This window comes from Periophthalmus magnuspinnatus, chromosome 20 (genome assembly GCF_009829125.3).
Source record: "Periophthalmus magnuspinnatus isolate fPerMag1 chromosome 20, fPerMag1.2.pri, whole genome shotgun sequence".
In the NCBI taxonomy this organism is placed as follows: Eukaryota; Metazoa; Chordata; class Actinopteri; order Gobiiformes; family Gobiidae; genus Periophthalmus; species Periophthalmus magnuspinnatus.
This window is the reverse complement of record NC_047145.1, coordinates 2,448,430-2,469,907: the sequence shown is the minus strand read 5'-3', so window position 1 is coordinate 2,469,907 and position 21,478 is coordinate 2,448,430. Positions and strand designations below refer to the sequence as shown.

The 21,478-nt window shown below is 40.2% G+C and overlaps 2 protein-coding genes across 3 annotated transcripts in view; one reads left to right on the top strand and one right to left on the bottom strand.

The window, feature by feature from the left end:
- Positions 1-8,027, top strand: part of LOC117388651 (adhesion G-protein coupled receptor G2-like) — a 39,282-nt gene extending 31,255 nt beyond the window's left edge. The window contains exons 17-28 of one of the 2 annotated variants that reach the window (XR_008649149.1): positions 410-556; positions 911-1,033; positions 1,117-1,162; positions 1,469-1,572; positions 1,664-1,788; positions 2,553-2,821; positions 3,282-3,381; positions 4,025-4,311; positions 5,035-5,136; positions 5,660-5,776; positions 6,120-6,273; positions 7,206-8,027. Coding sequence is in view for 1 of the 2 variants with exons in the window: in XM_055230085.1 (XP_055086060.1) it covers positions 410-556; positions 911-1,033; positions 1,117-1,162; positions 1,469-1,572; positions 1,664-1,788; positions 2,553-2,821; positions 3,282-3,381; positions 4,025-4,311; positions 5,035-5,136; positions 5,660-5,776; positions 6,120-6,220 (1,521 nt within the window). In the remaining variant the exon portion in view is untranslated. Of the gene's footprint in view, positions 1-409; positions 557-910; positions 1,034-1,116; positions 1,163-1,468; positions 1,573-1,663; positions 1,789-2,552; positions 2,822-3,281; positions 3,382-4,024; positions 4,312-5,034; positions 5,137-5,659; positions 5,777-6,119; positions 6,758-7,205 lie in introns of those variants that run through there. The other variant, XM_055230085.1, reaches the window with a different exon arrangement.
- Positions 8,028-16,422: 8,395 nt separating this feature from the next.
- LOC129457233 (zinc finger protein 135-like) lies at positions 16,423-20,395 on the bottom strand. Its single transcript, XM_055230090.1, has 3 exons — positions 20,114-20,395; positions 18,704-18,824; positions 16,423-18,462 (listed from the first exon to the last, which is right to left on the bottom strand). The coding sequence occupies exons 1-3, from the start codon at positions 20,304-20,306 to the stop codon at positions 16,770-16,772; spliced, it is 2,007 nt and encodes a 668-aa protein (XP_055086065.1). The 5' UTR covers positions 20,307-20,395; the 3' UTR covers positions 16,423-16,769.
- Positions 20,396-21,478: the final 1,083 nt, after the last annotated feature.

Here is a 21,478-nt window from a genome sequence, read left to right as displayed (position 1 = left end):
ATTTTTAAAAAATTATTTATTATTTCTTTACTACAAACATATCAACAACATCAGTGGCAAATGAAAACACATTACACAAATGTCTGGCAAACTGCTTATAAAGAAACAATTATCAAAGAACCAATTTGTTCTGGTTTAATTAATAGAAACCTACTTGCTGTTGCCACATTATTTGGACCTCTGAAATTTTGCTTAAACATGTAATTATACTTAAAATATTATAAAAGGCCAAAACTCAAAAATAACCTGTTAAATACACAATATAACATTACCTTTTGATTGTATTTATTTATTTGTTTATAATTACAGTACTAAAACTTGAAACAGTTGCAGTGAAAAGAAATGAAAATGATAGTGAAGTATGGATTAAAAAGGTAAAACAAATCATTTCCGTGTGTGTTACTTCCAGATCAATGCGCGCAGAGCCAGGTCGACGAAAGCTCCTCTGGGCTCAGTGTTTTTACCTGCATCCCTCACTGAAGGTCTGAGTCCAGAGGAGAAGCAGAGGGCCAACAGAGTGCAGTTCACTTTCTACACCAAGAGCACACTGTTTATGGTACTATACACCTATACACACATCACTAACTAATCAGTAATATGATAATACATAGTTAAAGGAGAACCATGTAACTTTTCTAATGGAGGGTAAAGAGCTTTGAGTGACTTGAAGAAAAATGCTATATAAAAATGTGACCGTTGAACATTACTATGAGCCTCTTCAAAAGATGTAACCTGTAACTTGGTCTGATTGTCTCCATGGATATACAAGAGGGTGCCATACTGTGAAACATTCCAACCAAAGCAATAACATGTCCATGGAGACAAGCAGATGGCGGGCCCTCCATCAGAAAGTTACTAAATGCACTTTTAATGATACATTTATTGATGTTTTTATCTTTATTTTTTTCAGGATACAACACTAAATGACAAAACTACACTCAGTCCAGTTCTGGCCTCCAGTGTGGCCAATTTGTCCATAAGAAACCTCAGGGAAGACATTGAATTCACAATAAGAAATGTCAACCCCATAAAAGTAGGCAACATGTCACTGCATTGACTTGTATTTTAAAGGTAATAGATACATTTAATATAAACAATTTTCTCACCTGTTTGTAGATTAACCACTCCTCTGCGTGCGTGTTTTGGGACTTCACAGAAAATGGTAAGTATAGATAGACTCATTCTCCAGGACAAAGTCTGTACAAAAATGACACTTGCATGAGATGGCAGTAGCTCAGTAAGTATTTAGTGTGCTACATGTATTAGTACAGACAATATGTTGGTAGGGAGTTTCAATTTACATGAAAAATGTACCCATTTCACTTAGCCAAGCAACATATTAGCAATTTTTTTATCATTGCAAATGGGTCAGGGATTTCTTAGGAAAGTAATATACGCATGTCTAGTAATTTTACAACCAGATATTTAAAAAATGGCCTATTACATGCTTTTGTTGCTTTGTTCGTAGGTGGTAAGGGGGGCTGGAGCAATGTTGGTTGCCATGTTGTCCGCGTTACAGCTGACGACACAACATGTAGCTGCAACCACCTCACATCATTCGCAGTGCTTTTGGTACAAAGAAAAATCATATTAGTTTTAAATATGAACAAATTCATAGCTATCAATTTGCACGCTTAACAGCGGAATGTCTTTTACTTTCCAGGATTTGTCCAGACAGGGAATAACAGACCGTCAGCAGGCTCAGCTCCTCACTTTTATCACCTACATCGGCTGTGGAGTCTCTGCTGTGTTTTTGTCGGTCACCATTCTCACATACCTCTTATTCGAGTAAGAAACATGTATTTTTGTCATATTTAACACTGAAATAAATAGTTGTTTTTATCTGTGTACCCTATCCAACAACAAGATGTAGAGAGATATTCTACAGTTCGACTAATTGACAATGCTACCTGTGCTCACTGGTTTGGATCGAAAACAACCTATTTCAATATGGGAGAATATTCACCTTATTCAGGAAGTTGCCGTGGGCGCTGCCATTCGGGTTGTATTATTTTGCATGGGGCTGCTTATCTTCAACAATAAATACGTTTTATAGGGACTACAGAGCTATTTTAAAACCTCCCAGAGAATCAGTGCAGTGTTGAGTTGTTGGTCACATGAACATAGACCATTTTATGCAAATCGGCCTACTTCATATCATATTTTGGTAGTGAAACTTCTGTCAAATTCTCCATTGAAATGAATGGGATTACCACCACCACAGCTTTAGAACTACTTAGAGACAAAAGTGGGAGTGGTGGAATAAGGTCAATAATGGCTCATGAGAGCACAAGCCCAACAAAAGCTTGGCTGTTAAAGCCCATCTCCTTCCAGTGCAGGCTACTGTTGTTATGTCCTTGGGCAAGACACTTCACCCACCTTTCCCATAGTATATTATGAAAGTGGTGCGAGTGAGTGATTGGTAGTCGTCTGAGAGGTCATTTGGCATAGACTGATTACCACATCTCAGTCAATTTGTCTAGTCTAGTTATTATTAAGTTTTTATTAAGATAAATTTGACATTAATGTGTATATGTATGTTTGTCTTTCAGAAAATTATTGCGGGACATTCCAGCCAAGATCCTGGTTCAGCTCTGCATGTCTCTGCTTCTTCTAAACCTGGTGTTTTTGGTTGACGGCTGGTTGGCTCTCTTTAGCGCGAACGGACTATGTATTAGCACAGCCTTCTTTCTGCACTACTTCCTGTTGACATCGTTCACGTGGGCGGGGCTTGAGGCTCTGCACATGTACTTCAGTATAGTCCGTGTGTTCACTCCGTACTTCAGCAAATACATGACCAAGTTCTCCCTTATGGGCTGGGGTGAGTATGACTAGAAATCAACATGTCTTTGACAAAACCTACTGTCATATTTGCTGCTCATGTTATATCCCTGTGGACATATTCTTACTCTAACTAGATACACAAATCCAAAAAATCATGTGGTGTGGTAGTTTTTAATTTTATTAGTTGATTCGTCATGGTTTGCCAAATGTGTGACTTGTTTATGAAGTCCCTCAGTGAATTTAAACAGCCTAAATGTTAATACAAGAAGCCACGTTATACTAAACATTTTTTTATCTACTGATACTAAAATATCATATTACAATTCCTGATCACATACACTCTTATGTTTATGTTGCTATTTGCTCTGGATGCCACATAAAAATCTTTGCAGGGAGTTCCATTACTAACTTTATTTGGTTTTGTTGAATCATCACTTAAACTTCTACACTGCATACATCTGGTTTAGGTCAACCCCTAATGCCTCCTCATTTTGCAGGTATCCCTCTGATTGTGGTGGTCATTATAATCTCAGTGGACAAAAACAACTATGGCCTGATCTCATATGGAAGATACACAGATGGAACGTCAGATGATTTGTAAGTTTAATAAACAGTTTTCATTGTATTTGCCGTAAGACTAAGAATGTAGATTTTATAGCGAGATCTGGTGCAGCCAATGCAGAACTTAGCTGTAAGCTTGAAAATACAAAATCCATATAAACTGATGGAAATTAAATGTACAATAAAAATGCCATTTCATTTGTGTTTGCACAAGACATTATTTTTCATCAACAGTTATACAGTTTACATATGCATAGGGAATTCTAAAGGGAAAAAGCTTCTAACTGACTTTATGGTGCAATTTGATAAACGTATGGTGCAAAATATAAAATAAACAGTATAAATGTATGTAAATTAAACATACCAACCATTGGGCTCTATACACAGCAGTGCACTGGCTGGCTCTCTGTGTTTCAATGCTTTGCTAGTTTAATGCTATTTAAAACATGAAATATAAAACTAAAAACCTATTAAAATTTAGTAAAGTCTAGTTTGTCTTTTGCCTTATTTTCATATTTACACTGCTTCAATTTAGCGTAAGGGTTACCATAGTGACAAAACGGCAGTTACAGTGGGCTAATCATTTACCGTTGTGCACAGATCCAATTATCAATCTGTGTTTTAACCTTCGATGAGAGTGAATTCCTGGCTGTTAGTAATACGTTTACTATTCTTGTAGCTGTTGGCTGCGTAATGACTTGGTTTTCTACATTGGCGTTGTGGCCTACTTCCTCCTGATGTTCGTCTTTTGTCTGGTGATGTTTGTGGTGGTGATGGTCCAACTTGCCCGAATAAAGAGACAGAACCCCCAGAACCAGTCTCCAAACCGGGGGACCCTCTCAGACCTGCGCAGCATCTTTGGACTGGTCATCCTCCTGGGTCTTACCTGGGGATTTGCCCTGTTTGCCTGGGGACCACTCTACCTGCCTTTTGTCTATCTGTTTTGTATCTTCAACTCTCTACAAGGTCAGTGGGCTCACAAAAAATTTGGTATTTTGAGCTTTTATCCATTTAGCAGTGTCTGTACCTTTTGCATAATCAACATATTCAATACATTTATCCATCTATTTCATATTGATAAAAAAAATAAATTAAAAAATAATGATAAAATAAAATAAAATAAAATAAAATAAAATAAAAATAATAATAATAATAATAATAATAATAATAATAATAATAATATCTTCAAGTCTTCAAAATATTCCACATAACTGCAATCTGAAACCAAATATCTAAAGATTTATAGCTGCAATAACTAAAAAACATTTATGATTGAGGGTCTGCCATCTGTTTGTCCCCATACAAATGCTATTGCTTTGCCTGGAATGTTCCACAGGATGACATTAAACTTATCTTTTATGGATTTATTACATTTGTTAATTTTTAATAGCAAATGACCTTAAAAATTACCTTGTTACTGTTAGTATAGTTGCCTCTCCACAGATCTGACCTGTAACCTTGCCTGGTGGTGCTGCCTGCTTTTGTCTCCATGGAGATAGATAAGTTCATCTTTATGGGGACCAACAGGTGGCACCTTTTAACCTTTAACCTTAAACGTAGTAGTACAATCGCTGCTATTATGGTTAGAATCATGTGAAATATATAATGACATCTATTTCTCTTGACCCCACTGGATTAATATAAAACATTTTCATGATTTTCATATTTCATTTTCATTTTCTTGTACAGGTTTGTTTATCTTTGTGTTCCACTGTGCCATGAAAGAGAACGTCCAGAGACAGTGGAGGATGTATCTGTGCTGTGGTAGACTCAGGCTGCCTGAAAACTCCGGTATGTCTTTTAAAGCCAAGTACATGAATGAAAGTTTAATTCAGTTCTTGATTTCATAGGATGTTTATTTATTTAATTGTGATAATTTGGGTGAATCCATTTGTAAACTGTAATGTTGTTTTTTTAAGTCTTGTAGCACATCCAGCTTAATGTTGTTACGATACTAAAATTTCAATCTTTCAACTTTCAAATGTTATTACTAAAGAATAGACTTGAATTTTAAGAGCTTATTTTTAGACAATATTGTCATTTTCAAAACAAAATAATAATATTAGTTTATTACACCATGTGGTCTTACATTAGTTCTGATAAAAAAACAAACAAAACGTTATGCTGTTTTTACAGTATCAGTACTTACTTAAAGAGTATTTAGTTTCAATATTATGTTTAGAAACGTTTAGGGTTTCGTTTTTATACTTTTGACACCCCTAATCCAGCTATGGTAATTAGAAAATATAAACAACCAAAAACCTAAAACCCATTGTAAAAACACTAACTCGTCTCTCCTATCTTGTTACACTAGACTGGAGTCGAACAGCGACCCACAACAACAAGTCCACGTCCTATGGCATGATGTCGACCTCGGCAGCTCACCCCATCGTCAGCCAAGCCTCCATCATCAGCGACGCCAACAGCAGCGGTAAAACACTACTGGTGCTTTTCAGAGTGCGATGATGTCATGCTCCTAGATGGGGCAAGAGCAGCTTTTTCCTATAAATTACATTGTACTTTGCCATGAAATATCCAAAAGATCAATTCAAAAATGTTGAACCTGATGATTTCTATTAATAACTAGACCCAAGAACTGAACAAAAAGTCTGTAATACAAATGTAAAAAGTCTGTATTCCAAAAAACTGTAGAAAAAAGTTAGGCTGCCACAAAGAATGAAATAAAATCCACTCCCCTAAACTTTATGTGCTTGCTAACCCAACGTAACTACAAGTAAATGACTGTAACATAATTCCTTATGTCTATCTTTCAGGCTCGGTGTTTACAGACAGTGGCATTTCTGACGGCTCAAACAGTGATGTGGTTTGGAATGAGCGCCACAGACTAAACATGACTCTACAAGGGTCCCTCTGACATCGGCTACTCACCACAACTATAATGCACATAGTAACACATGGACTATAGAGGTAAAGAGCCGCTCATCTCATTCAAACACACAGTATTTAACATTAAGGACACTTAGCAAGCCTTTTAGAAAGAGGTTTGGAAGGTCAAAGAAGTTTCAATAAAAAGTTCACGTGAAGCTTAAAATAATTATGGAATATCAGAATAAAACATGACATTTTGAATCTTAAAGCTGCACTATGTAACTTTTGTTGCAGAGGGCCTGCCACTTGCTGGTCGTCATGGAAATGTTTGTCTGTTTTACAATAGAGGACTGAACTTCTCTGTCATATTTATATAATTACAGGTGATTTCATTGCTAAAATATCTTGAAAAACAAGATCAATCTGACATGTGACTTGGCCTTGTGCTGCCACTTGCTTGTCTCCATGGAGATAAGTTTAGCTCCGTCCTATGGAATGTTCCAGGAAATTAGTAAAAGTAAGACATCTCCATGGAGACAAACAAGTGGCAGACCCTCCACCAGAAAAGTTACATAGTGTTTTTTTTTTTGTTTTTTTTCAGTTCTTTTTATTTGAGTTTTTCTTTAAAACAAATGTAAAACAAAAGCAATGTACAAAGTAAATACATAAAAAGAAAAAAAAAAAAGTAAAAGTAAAAAGTAAAATTAAATAAGTAAAATAATTAATAAAAATAATAAAATAATAAAATAAAAACAGGGGAGGGGGCGGGGTTCAGGTAGCATATTCTATACCTGCATATTCACCTGTCTATCCTGTCTATCACAGTACTCCAGAAACCCATCCCATGTCAGGTGGAAAGTGTCCACTTTCCCTCTAAGTTCAAATTTAATTTTTTCTAGCTGGACATGTTTCAATATATCATACAACAGATTAGTATAGGCTGGAGGGTTTTTTTGTTTCCAGTTCAACAGAATAAGTCTCCTAGCCAATAATGTCACAAATTTGACAAATGTTTTTTGTTCATTCCGGAGGTTTGCACCAGCTGGGGGTACACCAAACAATGCCAGCACAGGGTCAGGATCTAACTGAAGTTGACAAACGTCAGACATCATGCGGAATATTTTTGTCCAATAGAGGGACATTTCTGGACAACTCCAAAAAGTATGAGCCAGTGAGGCTTGGCCCTGCCCACAGCGCTAAAGTTACATAGTGTTTTTTTAATGTAAAATTACTTGATGTTTTTGAAACTATGAAAAAGACTGAATTACATGTGAATATGTGAAATCCTGTATATTATTATTGCTTGTATACTTGTAAAAAGACTAATAATTTATGACGTGTGCACTTTTTGCATCAACAGTAGAATAGTGTATTTTAAATACTGTTTATACATTGTTTTCATAATGTTGTGTTTTATGGTGGTTAGCACATTTTGCACTGTGTAGAGATTTGTTTCTAATGACGTATCAGTTGAACTAATTCACTATAACTAAGTCAGTGTTCAGTGCTGTGTCAGTAATGCCTAAAATGTATAGTCATTTATCCTTAAATCTTGAGAAACTAAAACATGCTTTCTGTGTGTCAGGACTTCTGTCTGACACACAGACATTTCAGTGTTGAGATGTTTTCTGCACACGATAAAGCAGAAGTAGGTGGTTTGAGACAAACTGTAAACATGTTAAGTACAATGTAGAATTAACGTTGGAATAACACTCTCTTTATATATATGTTTGTATTATTTGGCCTTACCCCTCCTGAGCTCTGCAGAAGTCTTGAGTTAATTAAAACAAATTGGTTCTAAATTATTCATTGTTTAAATGGAAAAAAATAAAATAAAACTTCAGCTAAATGTCTTTTTGTTTTGGTCCTTTTTGATTCAGATGATGGACATGGGTAGATACTTCATTAATGTTTAATGGGGATGATCCACAAATCAAATCTATTGTTAGTTCAATTATCTTGTTGTTTACTTTTCATAATGTTTGTTTTGTTTAACATACAATGCTTTGTGCAAGGCGTCAAAGCTCTCTGTAATTGCATTTGTCTAATTTTGTGGATTTAACAATCTTCCACCAGAGGGGAGTGTTGCTCCACTAAAATGGGAGGCCAACAATAATTTATATCAAAAGTTTTACTCAAGATATTTAGGGACATTTTTTTACATGAAGACCATATGCCAATTGAAACAATTAATATTTGCTATAAGATTATAATGTAATTCACTTTTTTTTTTTCTTATTTATTAGTTATTATTTAGTTTTGCCAGGACACATGTAAGGGCGTACTGTGAGTACCATGGATCTATTAAAAAAAGGAGGTACACACAACTGTAACCAGCAGCTTTTCTTTGCAGAGTTAGACTCATTTAATGTATAAAGTTAGATCTGGTTCAGTCGAGCTCTTTTTGCTCTGTGGAATATAGTTTAATGATCTTTAGTACTTTACATTACTTAGACAGGTTATTGTAGATAGATTTGGTGGTAAAATGTCTAGCCCTATAATAAACTGCCTTTATGCAGTGGCACGAGGTAAGTGTAAATGTAACATTCATTTAGCTCCTGGCACGTGGAGCTTTCTTCCCTGGTTGAATGTTGCCTATTGTTTATGTAATGTGTGACATTTAAGTCTGTTGACATGTCCTCATCAACATTTCTGTTTGTAGTTGCTTAAAGCCACAGCATGCCAATTTTCAGGGAAATAACAGACAAAAATATATGTATATACATATTTTAGTCTATTAATTTATTATTATTATTATTATTATTATTATTATTATTATTATTATTATTGTTTATTTTTATTTTATTTATTTTTTTACTGTGTGAAAAACTGAAAAACATTCATATTTACTTTGAGTGGGCTTGCATTTTTACAAACTTTTATTGTTTCTGTTTGTTTCTGTGGACACCCTTTGGCTATAATATTTCGTAGGACAGCATAAAATCTGTATTCTCCAAGGAGAATATTCTTAAGTATGGTTTTAACTTGGGGCAGGTGCGAAGAGATCTGGGTGGCAGTTGAAGGCGGTGGCCTCGACGACTGGTTCTGGGGACATGGAATTTCACCTCGCTGGGGGGTAAGGAGCCTGAGCTTGTGCAGGAGGTTGAGCGTTACTGACTAGATATAGTCGGCCTCACCTCCACGCACAGTTTGGGCTGTGGAAACCTCCTCCATTTCTCTGGCGTTGCCCACGAGGATCGGCGGCGAGCTGGTGTGGGCTTGCTCATTGCCCCACAGCTCAGCCGCCACATGTTGGAGTTCACCCCGGTGAACGAGAGGGTCGCATCCCTGCGCCTTTGGTCAGGGACAGGTCTCTCACTGTTGTGTCGGCCTACGGGCCAAACAGCAGTGCAGAGTACCCGGCCTTCTTGGAGTCCCTGGGAGGGGTACTAGACAGTGCACCAACCAGGAGTTCCGTTGTTCTCTTGGGGGACTTCAACACCCATGTGGGTAATGACAGTGACACTTGGAGGGGCGTGATCAGGAGGAATGGCCTCCCCGATCTGAACCCGAGCAGTGTTTTATTATTGGACTTCTGTGCTAGCCACAGTTTGTCTAGCACACCCTAGGTCAGAGGTCGATGATTGCCTTTGTTGTCGTGTCATCTAATCTCTGGCCGTGTGTCTTGGATACTTGGGTGAAGAGATGGGCAGAGTGGAAACCGCTGGATTCGCTGGCGGAGGAGGAAGCCAGACAGACTGGGCAGGTCCAAGCGCATCGCGAGGGTCTGCTGGGAATGTCTGGCGGAGCCCTCTGTCAGGGGGGTCTTCAAATCACGCCTCCGGGAGAGCTTCTCCCTGATCCCAGGGGAGGCTGGGGACATAGACTCCGAGTAGGCCACCTCCACCTCTGTGGTCAATGTGCCTGCTCGTAGCTGTGGTCACAAGGTCTGCAGTGCTTGTCGCAGCAGCAACTCTCGAACCCGGTGGTGGACACTGGAAGTAAGGGATGCTGTCAGGCTGAAGACGGAGTCCTATTGAGCCTTGTCGTGGGACTCCTGAGGCAGCTGATGAGTACCAGCGGGTCAAGCGTGCCGCAGCTCGTGCAGTCGCAGAGGCAAAAACTCGGGGTTGGGAGGAGTTCGGGAGCCCACGGAGGAGGACTATAGGGCACCTCAAAGAAATTATGGCAAACTGTCTGATGCCTCAGGAGGAGGAAGCACTGCTTTACACAGTTTACAGTGCGAGTGGAGAGCTGCTGACATCTACTGGGAATGTTGTCGGGCGGTGGAAGGAATACTTTGAGGATCTCTTCAATCCCACCGCTGCGTCTTCCGAGGTGGAAGCTGTGGCTGGGGACCCGGAGGTGGACTGGTCCATCACCCTGGCTGAAGTCACCGAGGTGGTTGGCAAGCTCCTCGGTGACAAGGCTCCGGGGGTGGACGAAATCCATCCCGAGTACCTCGAGTCTCTGGATGTTGTGGGGCTGTCTTGGCTGACACGTCTCTGCAACATCGTGTGACGTCGGGGACAATGCCACTGGATTGCTAGACTGGGGTGGTGGTCCCTCTGTATAAGAAGGAGGACCGGAGGGTGTGTTCCAATTACAGGGGAATCACACTCCTCAGCCTTCCTGGTAAGGTCTACTCCAGAGTACTGGAGAGGAGAAGCCGACCGATAGTCGAACCTCGGATTCAGGAGGAGCAGTGTGGTTTCCCGGTCGCGGAACACTGGACCAGCTCTATACTCTCCATCGGGTCCTCGAAGGTTCATGGGCGTTTGCCCAACCAGTCCACATGTGTTTTGTGGATCTGGGGAAGGCATTCGAACGTGTCCCTCGTGGTGTCCTTTGTGGGATGCGCCGGGAGTATGGAGTCCGGAGCCCTTTGCTAAGGGCTGTCCGGTCTGCAATTAATTGTTTGTGGCTTTTTTTAATAATCATAATTATTGCATCAGATTATAATCGCCTTTACGGCACCAGACTGCCCCATGTTTCCAGTTTCAACACAATGTTTAGATGTTAGTTCTAGTGTTTGCCCACAAGGGGGCCCTCTATCATAGCAATGACACTTGTTAGCTTCTGTGCCTATTCTGATTTGGGGATGGTTCTTCACCACCATCAGTCACATCATGGCTCATGGGCAGTGGATCTGGATCACAATGACGGTGCACATTTATATTCTCCACTCAAAAAGGTGAAGTCTGATGTCTGGAATTATTATGGCTTTGAAAAATAAGACCAACAAGCCACCAATCTGCAGAGCCTGCCGCAAAAAGTTGCGGCCCTGAAGCCAAACACCAGTATCGTTCATGCACATTTGTAAGACGACCATCCTGCATTGTTTGACAAACTTGAGCCAAAAATAACCATTGTAAGCAACATTCCATGTGAAATAAACTATTAAATGTAGTTTGTGTTAGATTTGTATGAATAATGGTACGTGTTTGTGTCGATTTTGCTATCATTAGGTCAGCGCTTGCTAAAGAGCATTTTGCACAGCTGATGGCTGTGATGCCAGCATATCCTTTATCATATCCTTTTTCTGGGAGCTCTCTCAGGTTGGTCCATGTATTTTTTATAGTTCAGAGTTATATAATTGACACATTTATTATTCATTCATTGTTAATTTCACTTTTTAAAAAAAGGTAATCGCTCGGACACAAATTGTACAGTAATTGATGTTTTAGTGACTTTTTAAAAAAATGTAAACCTTGATTTAATGATTATCATGATTTTGTCAAACTAATCATGAGCCTAAATTTTAATATCATCCCATCCCTAGTTGGGACATCCCTCAGCCGTCCACCACTCCATCCACCACTCCATCCACCACTCCATCCATCTGGACCATCCAGGGTTGCACGGCACTCATCAGTGAACAAGAACATTAGTGTTCATGTATTTCTAGGCCCACTTGTCTGGCAGAAACCTTCCTCATTGTGCCTTTATCTGCACAAATCCGTGTGTGATCTGAATCAGCTACAAATCAAGTACAAATAACAATCTTCCTGAAGATGTGAGACAGGCCTCTACTTTGACATTGTGCATGACTGAAAGGTTTTTATTCTGCACTCTTCTGTTTTAACGTTAATTTTATGATAATTATTTGTGATTATTTATGCTTTGATTTGTGTGATTTTAATGTCTTTCTTATTCTATAAAGCATTTTGAAATACTTTGTGTACAAATTGTGCTATACAAATACACTTGCCTTGCCTTGCCTACAAATATGATGATCACACTTAGGTTTTCGTGAAACAGCTAAGGTTTTCATACCTTGTCCAAGGTATTCAACTATTTCATGCTTTTCAGCACTTGAGAGAGATCCTTTTTCTTTCCCATATTGCTTGAAAATGGTGGTCTGCTTAATAATGTGGAACGTCCTCCTCAAGTTGTGTTTCCTTTAATTGAACTTACCTGGCACATGTGGCTGAGATGGATTTATTGACCAAAAGAGCCCTGAGATGCCATCCATGAGTTTCACTGGAAAACAAAAACATTTACCTTCATGACTCTATAACACGATTTGCATAATAATTTGGAACACAGTGTATTGTAATGTTGACGGCATCCTTTTGTGCACTCCTACTGAGGAGCAGTGTAAACGTGACACAGTGTCACTCCTGAAACACCTCCATGCTGATGGCCACAAGGATAGCCTTTACAAATTCCAATTTGTTAAAGAGGAAGTCGCCTTCCTGAGTCACGTGATCTCTGCAAAAGGCAAAAGTATTTCTATCAAAAGCGCTGCAGCCATCCAAAACATTCCAAAGCCTCAAACTAAAAAACAGCTCATGTCATTGATTGTCTGAGTGCACTCATCCATGGTCAGCATCTACGCACACAAAACACAAAATAACTTGGACGGAGGCCGCAGAAAAATCTTTCTGTGACATGAAACTAGCCTTACAGACATCTCCCACTCTGGGTCTACCCGACTCGACTCCACCTTTCACTCAGTCAGTGACGAACGTGACAGATGTATGGTTTCTGTTCTCCTTCTGATGCACCCTACGGCCTGTCACTTGCTTTTCTGCTAAGATTGACCCTGTTACTGTTGATCTGCCCCATTGTTTACGTGCTGTTGCAGCAGCTGAGAAGACTGTTCTGGCATCACCTGACCTCACCCTGTTGGTACCACATGCTGTTTCTCTGATCTTCTTGAACAGAAGACTTCTCACTTCACACTGCTTGAGGTACAATACAGTTCTTTTAGAACATTTTGCCAAATGTCAAAGTTCAAAGGTGTACTCAACTAAACCCCACAACTCTGTTACCCATCGAAGGGGATGGCAAGCCACACTGCTGTGTGTCAGGGATAGATTTGGTATGTGCTTCTGGCTTTGACCTGCGGAAGTGCCTCTAACTAACCCTGATTTGTTTTTCTATGTAGATGGTGTTGAGGAATTCAGCCTTTTCCTCTTGTGTTCATTAGTTTCTGCTAAGACTAAGATTAACCTTGAACCAGAGATAAAATTCAAAGAAGAATTTACTCCATCAACCAGTGAAGAGCAATACTTGTACACGGAGTGTCTGCAACTGACATTCCCAGGCAGAGACTGAATGTTTACGCCTATACAATGAGTTTTTATACGCATACTATAGTGGCAGGCAACCATGTTTCAGACTTACTGCTCTTCGTTGGTGCACCGGCCAGGCCTCTTGGCAGGTTGCACAGTCTTATCAGACTGTGACGAGCATCCTTGTTCTGATTGCTGAAGCATAATTTGCTGACTTAACCAGGGTGATGAGTCATGAGTCAGCACAAGCCTATCAATAAGTCATTGCCCTGCTTGGTTATTTGATTAGATAGATGTAGAATATCTTGTACATGTCCTGAACATGTATCTGCGTCACACAGCTGTAATCTAGTCCTCGTCTTCACGTGAGCACTGGTACAATAATGAACTATAGCAATACAATAACAAACTATGGCAGTGGTTATGCAGAATAGCTGAGCACAGTTATTTATCCTAACAATGGTTCTGCATCCCGAGACTCAAACACTGGCAGAAATAGGACAGGGTCTCCGGTGTGTTTTCCGACCACGACACAGTGGTTTCGTGACCCTAGCCCTCCCACTTTTCTGCATAAACTGTGGAATTGGTGGCTCTAACTAAAACTTGTGAATTTGCAGCTGGACAATCTGTGACCATCTACACCGACTCACGTTATGCTTTTTGTGTGTGCCATGATTGGGCGGATCTGTGGAGACACTGCAAGTTTTTGAAATCTAAACCTATTTTAAATGATCTACAGGTTGCTGACCTTCTGCTATTTCCAAATATCAAGCTGATCCTACTTCTTTAGGTAAGAGGCGAGCAGATGCAGCTGTGAAGGCTGCTTCTTATCCGACTCTCTGTGTGTTGCCTCCTCACTCACTAATGTTGACATTTCTTCATCCTTATCAGCGATGCAGAGCTTCTCAACACCCTCTGAAATTGTGCTGTGGTCTAAATGAAGCAGTGAGGCTGTGAAGCAGGAGGGCAAGTTAAAGCTGCCCTGCCAAAGGCAGCTGAGGCAGTCCCCACGACATCAAAGTGGGAGACTCGGTCCAGGCACAGGCACTCGCAGCACTGGGCGAGGCCGTATGAGGTTCTCCTCATCACTGATACCACTGTGAAAGTTACACAGTGAGGCACCTGGATTCACGCATCCCACTGCCGGATTGTCCCTCCTCTGCTCAAAGGAACCCTCAACCCTGATGAGGGCTGCATCACCGCTCTTAAGCAACAAGGGGTACGCTTAAACTCTACTCCCACCTCTGCTTCTACACAAGGGGTACGCGTAGATGCTGCTCCCTCCACTGTTCCCGAGCAACAAGGGGTAGGGTCTAACGTTGCCTCCACCCTACGGCCGGTGAAGGGACACGCTGCTCTAACGCTGTCCCAACACTGATGGGCCAGACCCTTTGGCAGGTCTGGTGGGTTCCAGCGAACATAAGCCACAAGGAAGAGTGGTAATCAAAACTGATTGATTCTCATCGTTAATTTTTAAGTAAAGATTTGAATTGAGTTGATTAAAAATAACTGTGATTTATTATTATCAAGAGAGGTGTAAGGTATTTTGTATCAGTGCAGCTCTACATCAAACTGTTACCTTGATTTACTAATGCTAAGGTAAATGACACGTGCCACCAGGGGGCTGCAGACCTATGGAATGCACCGGAACTCATGAAGATGTTGTGCAGACCAGCATGGATCTTACAAGGGCGCTGTGCAGACCAGAAGAGGCACACATACATACACACACACACACAAACACATTGAGAGACACTATAAAAACTGTCACCAGGCACGTCTCAGGGCGTTCCACCTGTCCTTTCCAGAGAGTCAGTTGCTTCATTGTTCATTTTACCTGTGTGGAACTCACTAAACCCTTTTGACTTTATGTTTCAGTCTCTTGTTCCTCTTGTATTGTTATGGATCTCTTTAACCCAACCTTCGTAATACCACATCTTGTTATGCACGGGTTTATCTCTTGTTGGCTGCGTAGAGCGGCCTTGAGCCACTTGGACTAGACTAAACTGGTACTTTTGTTTTGATGGTATAAATACACTATATGTTCATTTGTGAGCTGAGGGCGAGACGACACTATTAGGGACATCAGCTCTTTGGTTTATTGACTCATTTGTGCACAATTATCAGACTCTTTGATTCAAGACAACTTCTCTGTTGATTTTATACTTTTTAAAGGTTTTGTTATTAGAAATTCCACAACAGTTTCTTGCAGCTCCTTCAGACATGATTTAGTTTGTCTTATTTTTGTTTCTGTCCATTGAAATTCCAGATTTTGTATTTTATTTAATGTTTTGTCAGTTACTTTTACTTGAGTAGTAATTTTCTCAAATATTTTTCTACTCTTACCACTACTTTGTACTTCTACTAGAGTAATATTATTTTGAAGTAACGTTACTCTTACTTACATGTTTTGGATACTCTACACCTCTGCCCACATGTGACTAGATGAAAACTTCCAGCATGTCATTTGGCCTTAGAAACAGGCTGAGGAGCTCGGTCACACAGGAGGAGCTCAGAGTAGATCTCCCACATCGAGAGGAGCTGAAGTGGCATCTGTTCAGGATGGATCCTCAGCTTTCCCCCTTTTTAAGAGAGAGGGAAAGTTTTATGCCCGTATTTGAGTGTGTGCCATGAGAGTGGAAGAGAGAGAGAGAAAGAGAGTATAATGGATATAAACCGCATACATTTCAAACTAGAAATGTAGTTGTTGGTCAACCGTGGCTCCACAAACATAACAATATTACATAAGGTGCTTTAGTGTAAAATGAGTAGGCTCAGTCATTACACAGATATTAAGCACAAACATTTATTTTCTTAACAGTACAATATACTATAACATCATAACGATAACAGAATATCATTCTCATTTTGGCTTTCGTTGTAACACAAACATAGCCCAAAATTTTCAGTGACGCTCTGTTCAACCTATTTCTCATGTGTTTTCAGAACATTGCTGTGGGTAAATCATTTATTACAGACAGATTAGCTGTAAGGTTTGTCTCCTGTGTGTTCTCATGTTTTCTGAGATTACTCTTCACAGTAAATGCTTTCTCACAGACAGAACAGCAGTAAGGTCTGTCTCCTGTGTGTGTTCTCATGTGGTCTTTGAGATGAATCTTTTGAATAAATGCTTTTTCACAAACAGAACAGCTGTAAGGTTTGTCTCCTGTGTGTTCCCATGTGGTCTGTGAGATGACGCTTTTGAGTAAATGCTTTTTCACAAACAGAACAGCTGTAAGGTTTCTCTCCTGTGTGTGTTCTCATATGTAGTGTAAGAGTAATCTTTTGAGAAAATGCTTTCTCACAGACAGAACAATTGTAAGGTTTGTCTCCTGTGTGTGTTCTCATGTGTTGTGTGAGATAACTCTTTGCAGTAAATGCTTTCTCACAGACAGAACAGCTGTAAGGTTTGTCTCCAGTGTGTGTTCTCATGTGTCTTGTGAGAACACACTTATGACTAAATGCTTTCTCACAAACAAAACAGCTGTAAGGTTTGTCTCCTGTGTGTGTTCTGATGTGGTTTGTGAGATTACTCTTTTGAGCAAATGCTTTTTGACAAACAGAACAGCTGTAAAGTTTGTCTCCTGTGTGTGTTTTCATGTGTCGTGTGAGAACACCCTTATGACTAAATGCTTTCTCACAAACAAAACAGCTGTAAGGTTTGTCTCCTGTGTGTGTTCTGATGTGGTCTGTGAGATTACTCTTTTGAGTAAATGCTTTTTCACAAACAAAACAGCTGTAAAGTTTGTCTCCTGTGTGTATTCTCATGTGTCGTGTGAGAACACCCTTATGACTAAACGCTTTCTTACAAACAAAACAGCTGTAATGTTTGTCTTCTGTGTGTGTTCTGATGTGGTCTGTGAGATTACTCTTTTGAGTAAATGCTTTTTCACAAACAGAACAGCTGTAAGGTTTGTCTCCAGTGTGTGTTCTCATGTGTAGTGTCAGATAATTCTTTACTGTAAATGCTTTCTCACAGACAGAACAATTGTAAGGTTTGTCTCCTGTGTGTGTTCTCATGTGGTCTGTGTGAGTACTTTTATGATTAAATGCTTTCTTACAGACAGAACAGCTGTAAGGTTTCTCTCTTCTGTCAACTCTTTCTAAATTGTTTTTTAAGTCAAATCTCTTTTTACCAACAGAGCACTGGTGTTTCTCCCCTGCAGCTCCTTCGGCTTTTCCTGACAAGTCCCCATTGTCCACAGTGGCTCTGGTCTCTGGTGCAGACTTGTATTTAGGGGATAGACCTGAGTTTGGTGCAGTGGTGCTTTTTTCTCTGATCTGGACGTGGTTGGTGAGGTCTCCATCCGCCTCTGTCTCCATCTGTGCAGCTGAAAAGTCGATTGGAGCACGCCAGTCTTCATCACGGTCAATGTCAGAAGAGTGCTCCGTGTCTCTTTCAGTCTCGGGGTGGACATGTGTCTCTGAGCCGATGTCCTCTCCCTGTGTGTCCTCTCCCTGTGTGTCCTCTCCCTGTGTGTCCTCTCCCTGTGTGTCCTCTCCCTGTGTGTCCTCTCCCTGTGTGTCCTCTCCCTGTGTGTCCTCTCCCTGTGTGTCCTCTCCCTGTGTGTCCTCTCCCTGTGTGTCCTCTCCCTGTGTGTCCACTCTGTTGACACGTGTCTCTGAGCTGATGTCCTCTCCCTGTGTGTCCTCTCTGTGGACACGTGTCTCTGAGCTGATGTCCTCTCCCTGTGTGTCCTCTCTGTGGACACGTGTCTCTGAGCTGATGTCCTCTCCCTGTGTGTCCTCTCTGTGATCAGTTTCTTTTCGTTGAGGCAGTGAGGACTCTTCTGTCTTCACACAGCCATCATTGGACTCAGGGACAGACCTGAATAAAATCAAATTAAATCTACAGATTTCAAAACAGAAAGTTTGGAACAATTTCCCTCTGAGGACAAGTCAGTCTCTGTGTCTACATAAAGTATTCTTATGTATAAAACCTGCTAACCCTGTATATGGGATTCAATCAGCACTTTATACTTCTGGCTATTCTTAAATGTCACTGAATTCAGACGTATTTTTAATATGATCATTTTATAATAAATCGTGTTGAAAGTGATGGGACTCACATGTGCAGCTCCTCTTCCTCCTGTTTGGCGTGCTCTTCTTCTGTCTCCTCTTTAATCTGTGGAGTCTCTGGGATTTCCTGTTTCAGAGTGAAACCAGGACTAAGAGAGGACATGTGGACACCTGCAGGAGACAATGGGCAAACAAAGATGAGGATTACACATAATAGTGATGGATCCAGCAAAAGCTTATAGAGCTTATAGAGCAAAGCCCCAATGTGCGTGTTGCTTTAAGAATAAGTCTGCTACTGCTGCTGTTTCACTCGTCTCCGACGCGTCAAACTGTGTTTAAAAGCATCTGCATCTGTCAATGGGGTGAATCACTATTAAAAAAAAGAAAATTACTCTTCCAAAAGAAACATATATATATATATAAAAAAACTTCCCCTTCTACGTCAACAAAATTCCGCTGTGGGATCATTTTGATCTTTTAACAGCAAATAAGGTAACTGTATTTCCTTGTTTCCACTTGAGCTATCAGAATAAAAAAAAACAAACAAACAAAACAGCAATGTAACTCTCAGTATAAATTATTTCATTTTATGAAGGTTAAATGCCACATCTGTTCAACAGAGCTGTCATAGATCAATAAAAGCACCTCCTCAGTGCTCAGGCATTACAGAACAAAGCATGAAAATGAGGTAAACAGACACTGAACAGCTCCTTCATAATTGCTATATTAATGTGTGTTTTATTATTTTAGAACATCAAGCCTCTAGCTAGTCTAGCTATCTTTGCAATTTTCATCACATTTAAATTGGTAAATTACAATCCCAACACTTTCACTTAAATTTTCACATAGGATATAAAATATTACCATAGGAAATAAAATAACTTCAATAATATTCTGTATACAAGTATGACTAGGTCATTGAATCAGTGTGTCTTGCCTGCAATGATGTACACCTTAAGATCCAAAAGGTATCAGTATAGAGCACAGCAACACAGTACGGCACAGTATCAATACAGTTTAGGGAATATGCCGAAATGCTTCACGAGGCCTCATCACTAACACATACACAAACATACATATTATTTGTTCAAATTGTCCATTTAATCCAAATCCAAACCTTTTGAGATCAGGATTGTGTCGTCACACAGAATATTCAGTTCCCCTAATGTTAAACCAATGGAGATTTGAAGATGCTAAATACAAACCTTAGCGTTCATTCAAAAGTGTTCACATACTATAATGTGATGGATGTGTTTAGCAGCAGCTTATCGGGCTGTTACACGGCTCTTTTATACTTGTATTGTTGTTGCTAATGCGTGTCTATGGACGTACGGCACATTTGTGTTGTTTTTAACTTCCCGAGCTCTAAAGTTCTACAAGTTCTGTTCATATAGACATTTCCTTTTTCTCCTCATTTCACAGAGACGCTTTAACACGTGGCTTGGACACATTAGACTTACCGGCTCTGGTCAGCACGACTCTCGGGCTCAGAGTCGAGTCCAGGAGCCGTTGCTTTCTCTCGTTCTCCTGTTTGCAGCGACACAGTTCCTCCTCATATTCTGCTGTGATTCTTTCAAACAGCACATATATGTCTTCAGCAGCCGCAATCAGACGCTCCTCCACCAAAGCTCTCAGATTTTGGCCTCTGGACATTTTAAAAACCGTTTGGTTTGGTCACTTTCTTCAGTTTTCTCTCACTTTTCCCTCCTAGCTGGTTGTCTTGGTAAAAACTCGCTCCTTCCGGCGCTACTCGCTGTGGCCGCGTGGCGTGTTGCTGCCGCACACTGGTCGCCCGTGGTACTGCAGTAGAGGGACGTTTATCTTACGTCTGCAACTGGACATTATTATTGAGACTAAACTAAATATTGGCCTCTGTTGGAGCTTTATGCTATGCTAATACTCAAGAGCGCAAATATCAGTAGGCCTAACTGTGTTTTAATGAGTCTTGAGCCTTTGAATATTCTGTCTGTCTGATCAGAGAGTCAGGGAATAGCTTCATTTTGTGGCTTAATCCTCTGCTGTCTACAATCAGGCCAATGATATAGCTCATATGTTATGGTTTTTGAATTGATATAAACTTGTTATTTGATCAAATAAATGACTAATTCTGACTGGATGATGCACAGACTCAGTACAAACATGTTGAAGGATTTTTTTCAGCTCCAGTAATTTATGCTACACACTCAGATGTGTGAATACATTCTCTTAAGTCTGTCCTTTCAGGTGTATTAACTACAAGTAATGTTGCACTAATCCGTACTCCAACTTCTCATGTACTGTTAAATAGTTCATCAGTATTATGAAAATTTGATTTTAATAAGACGCCAAAAACAGATATTCATTACTATTAGGGACCAAGCATGAATGTGCAAGGAACGTGTAATAAACGTGGTTTGGTTAAAAATGTGCATATCAACCTGTAAGAGCCATGTTGAGGATGTTTGCACCACCAGCCACTGTGCGGCACTGTGCTTCCTGTATGGTCTCACTAGGTGTGCCCGGGTGTGTCTGTAGTTTAATTTGCATACAGCAGCTCACCTTTAGTAGTAGCCCGGTGGTCCAGGGTGGGATGTGTTCAGGAAATAACCCAAAAGACAAGCTCTGATAGTGTAATGCTATTTATTACAAATACAGAGTATATGCCAATCACAGACAGAGTCTGGGTATTCTCTGAGCCAATGTGAGAAAGACCCCGAACAAAGAGATTCACCTATATTTATAGTCTACAGAACTATAGAACGCCCCCTTCACACATCTTGTTTTTCAGGCTTTAAATCCCATGACTTAATTACAGGATGTTGCACATCTCTCAGTGTGAGCCTGTG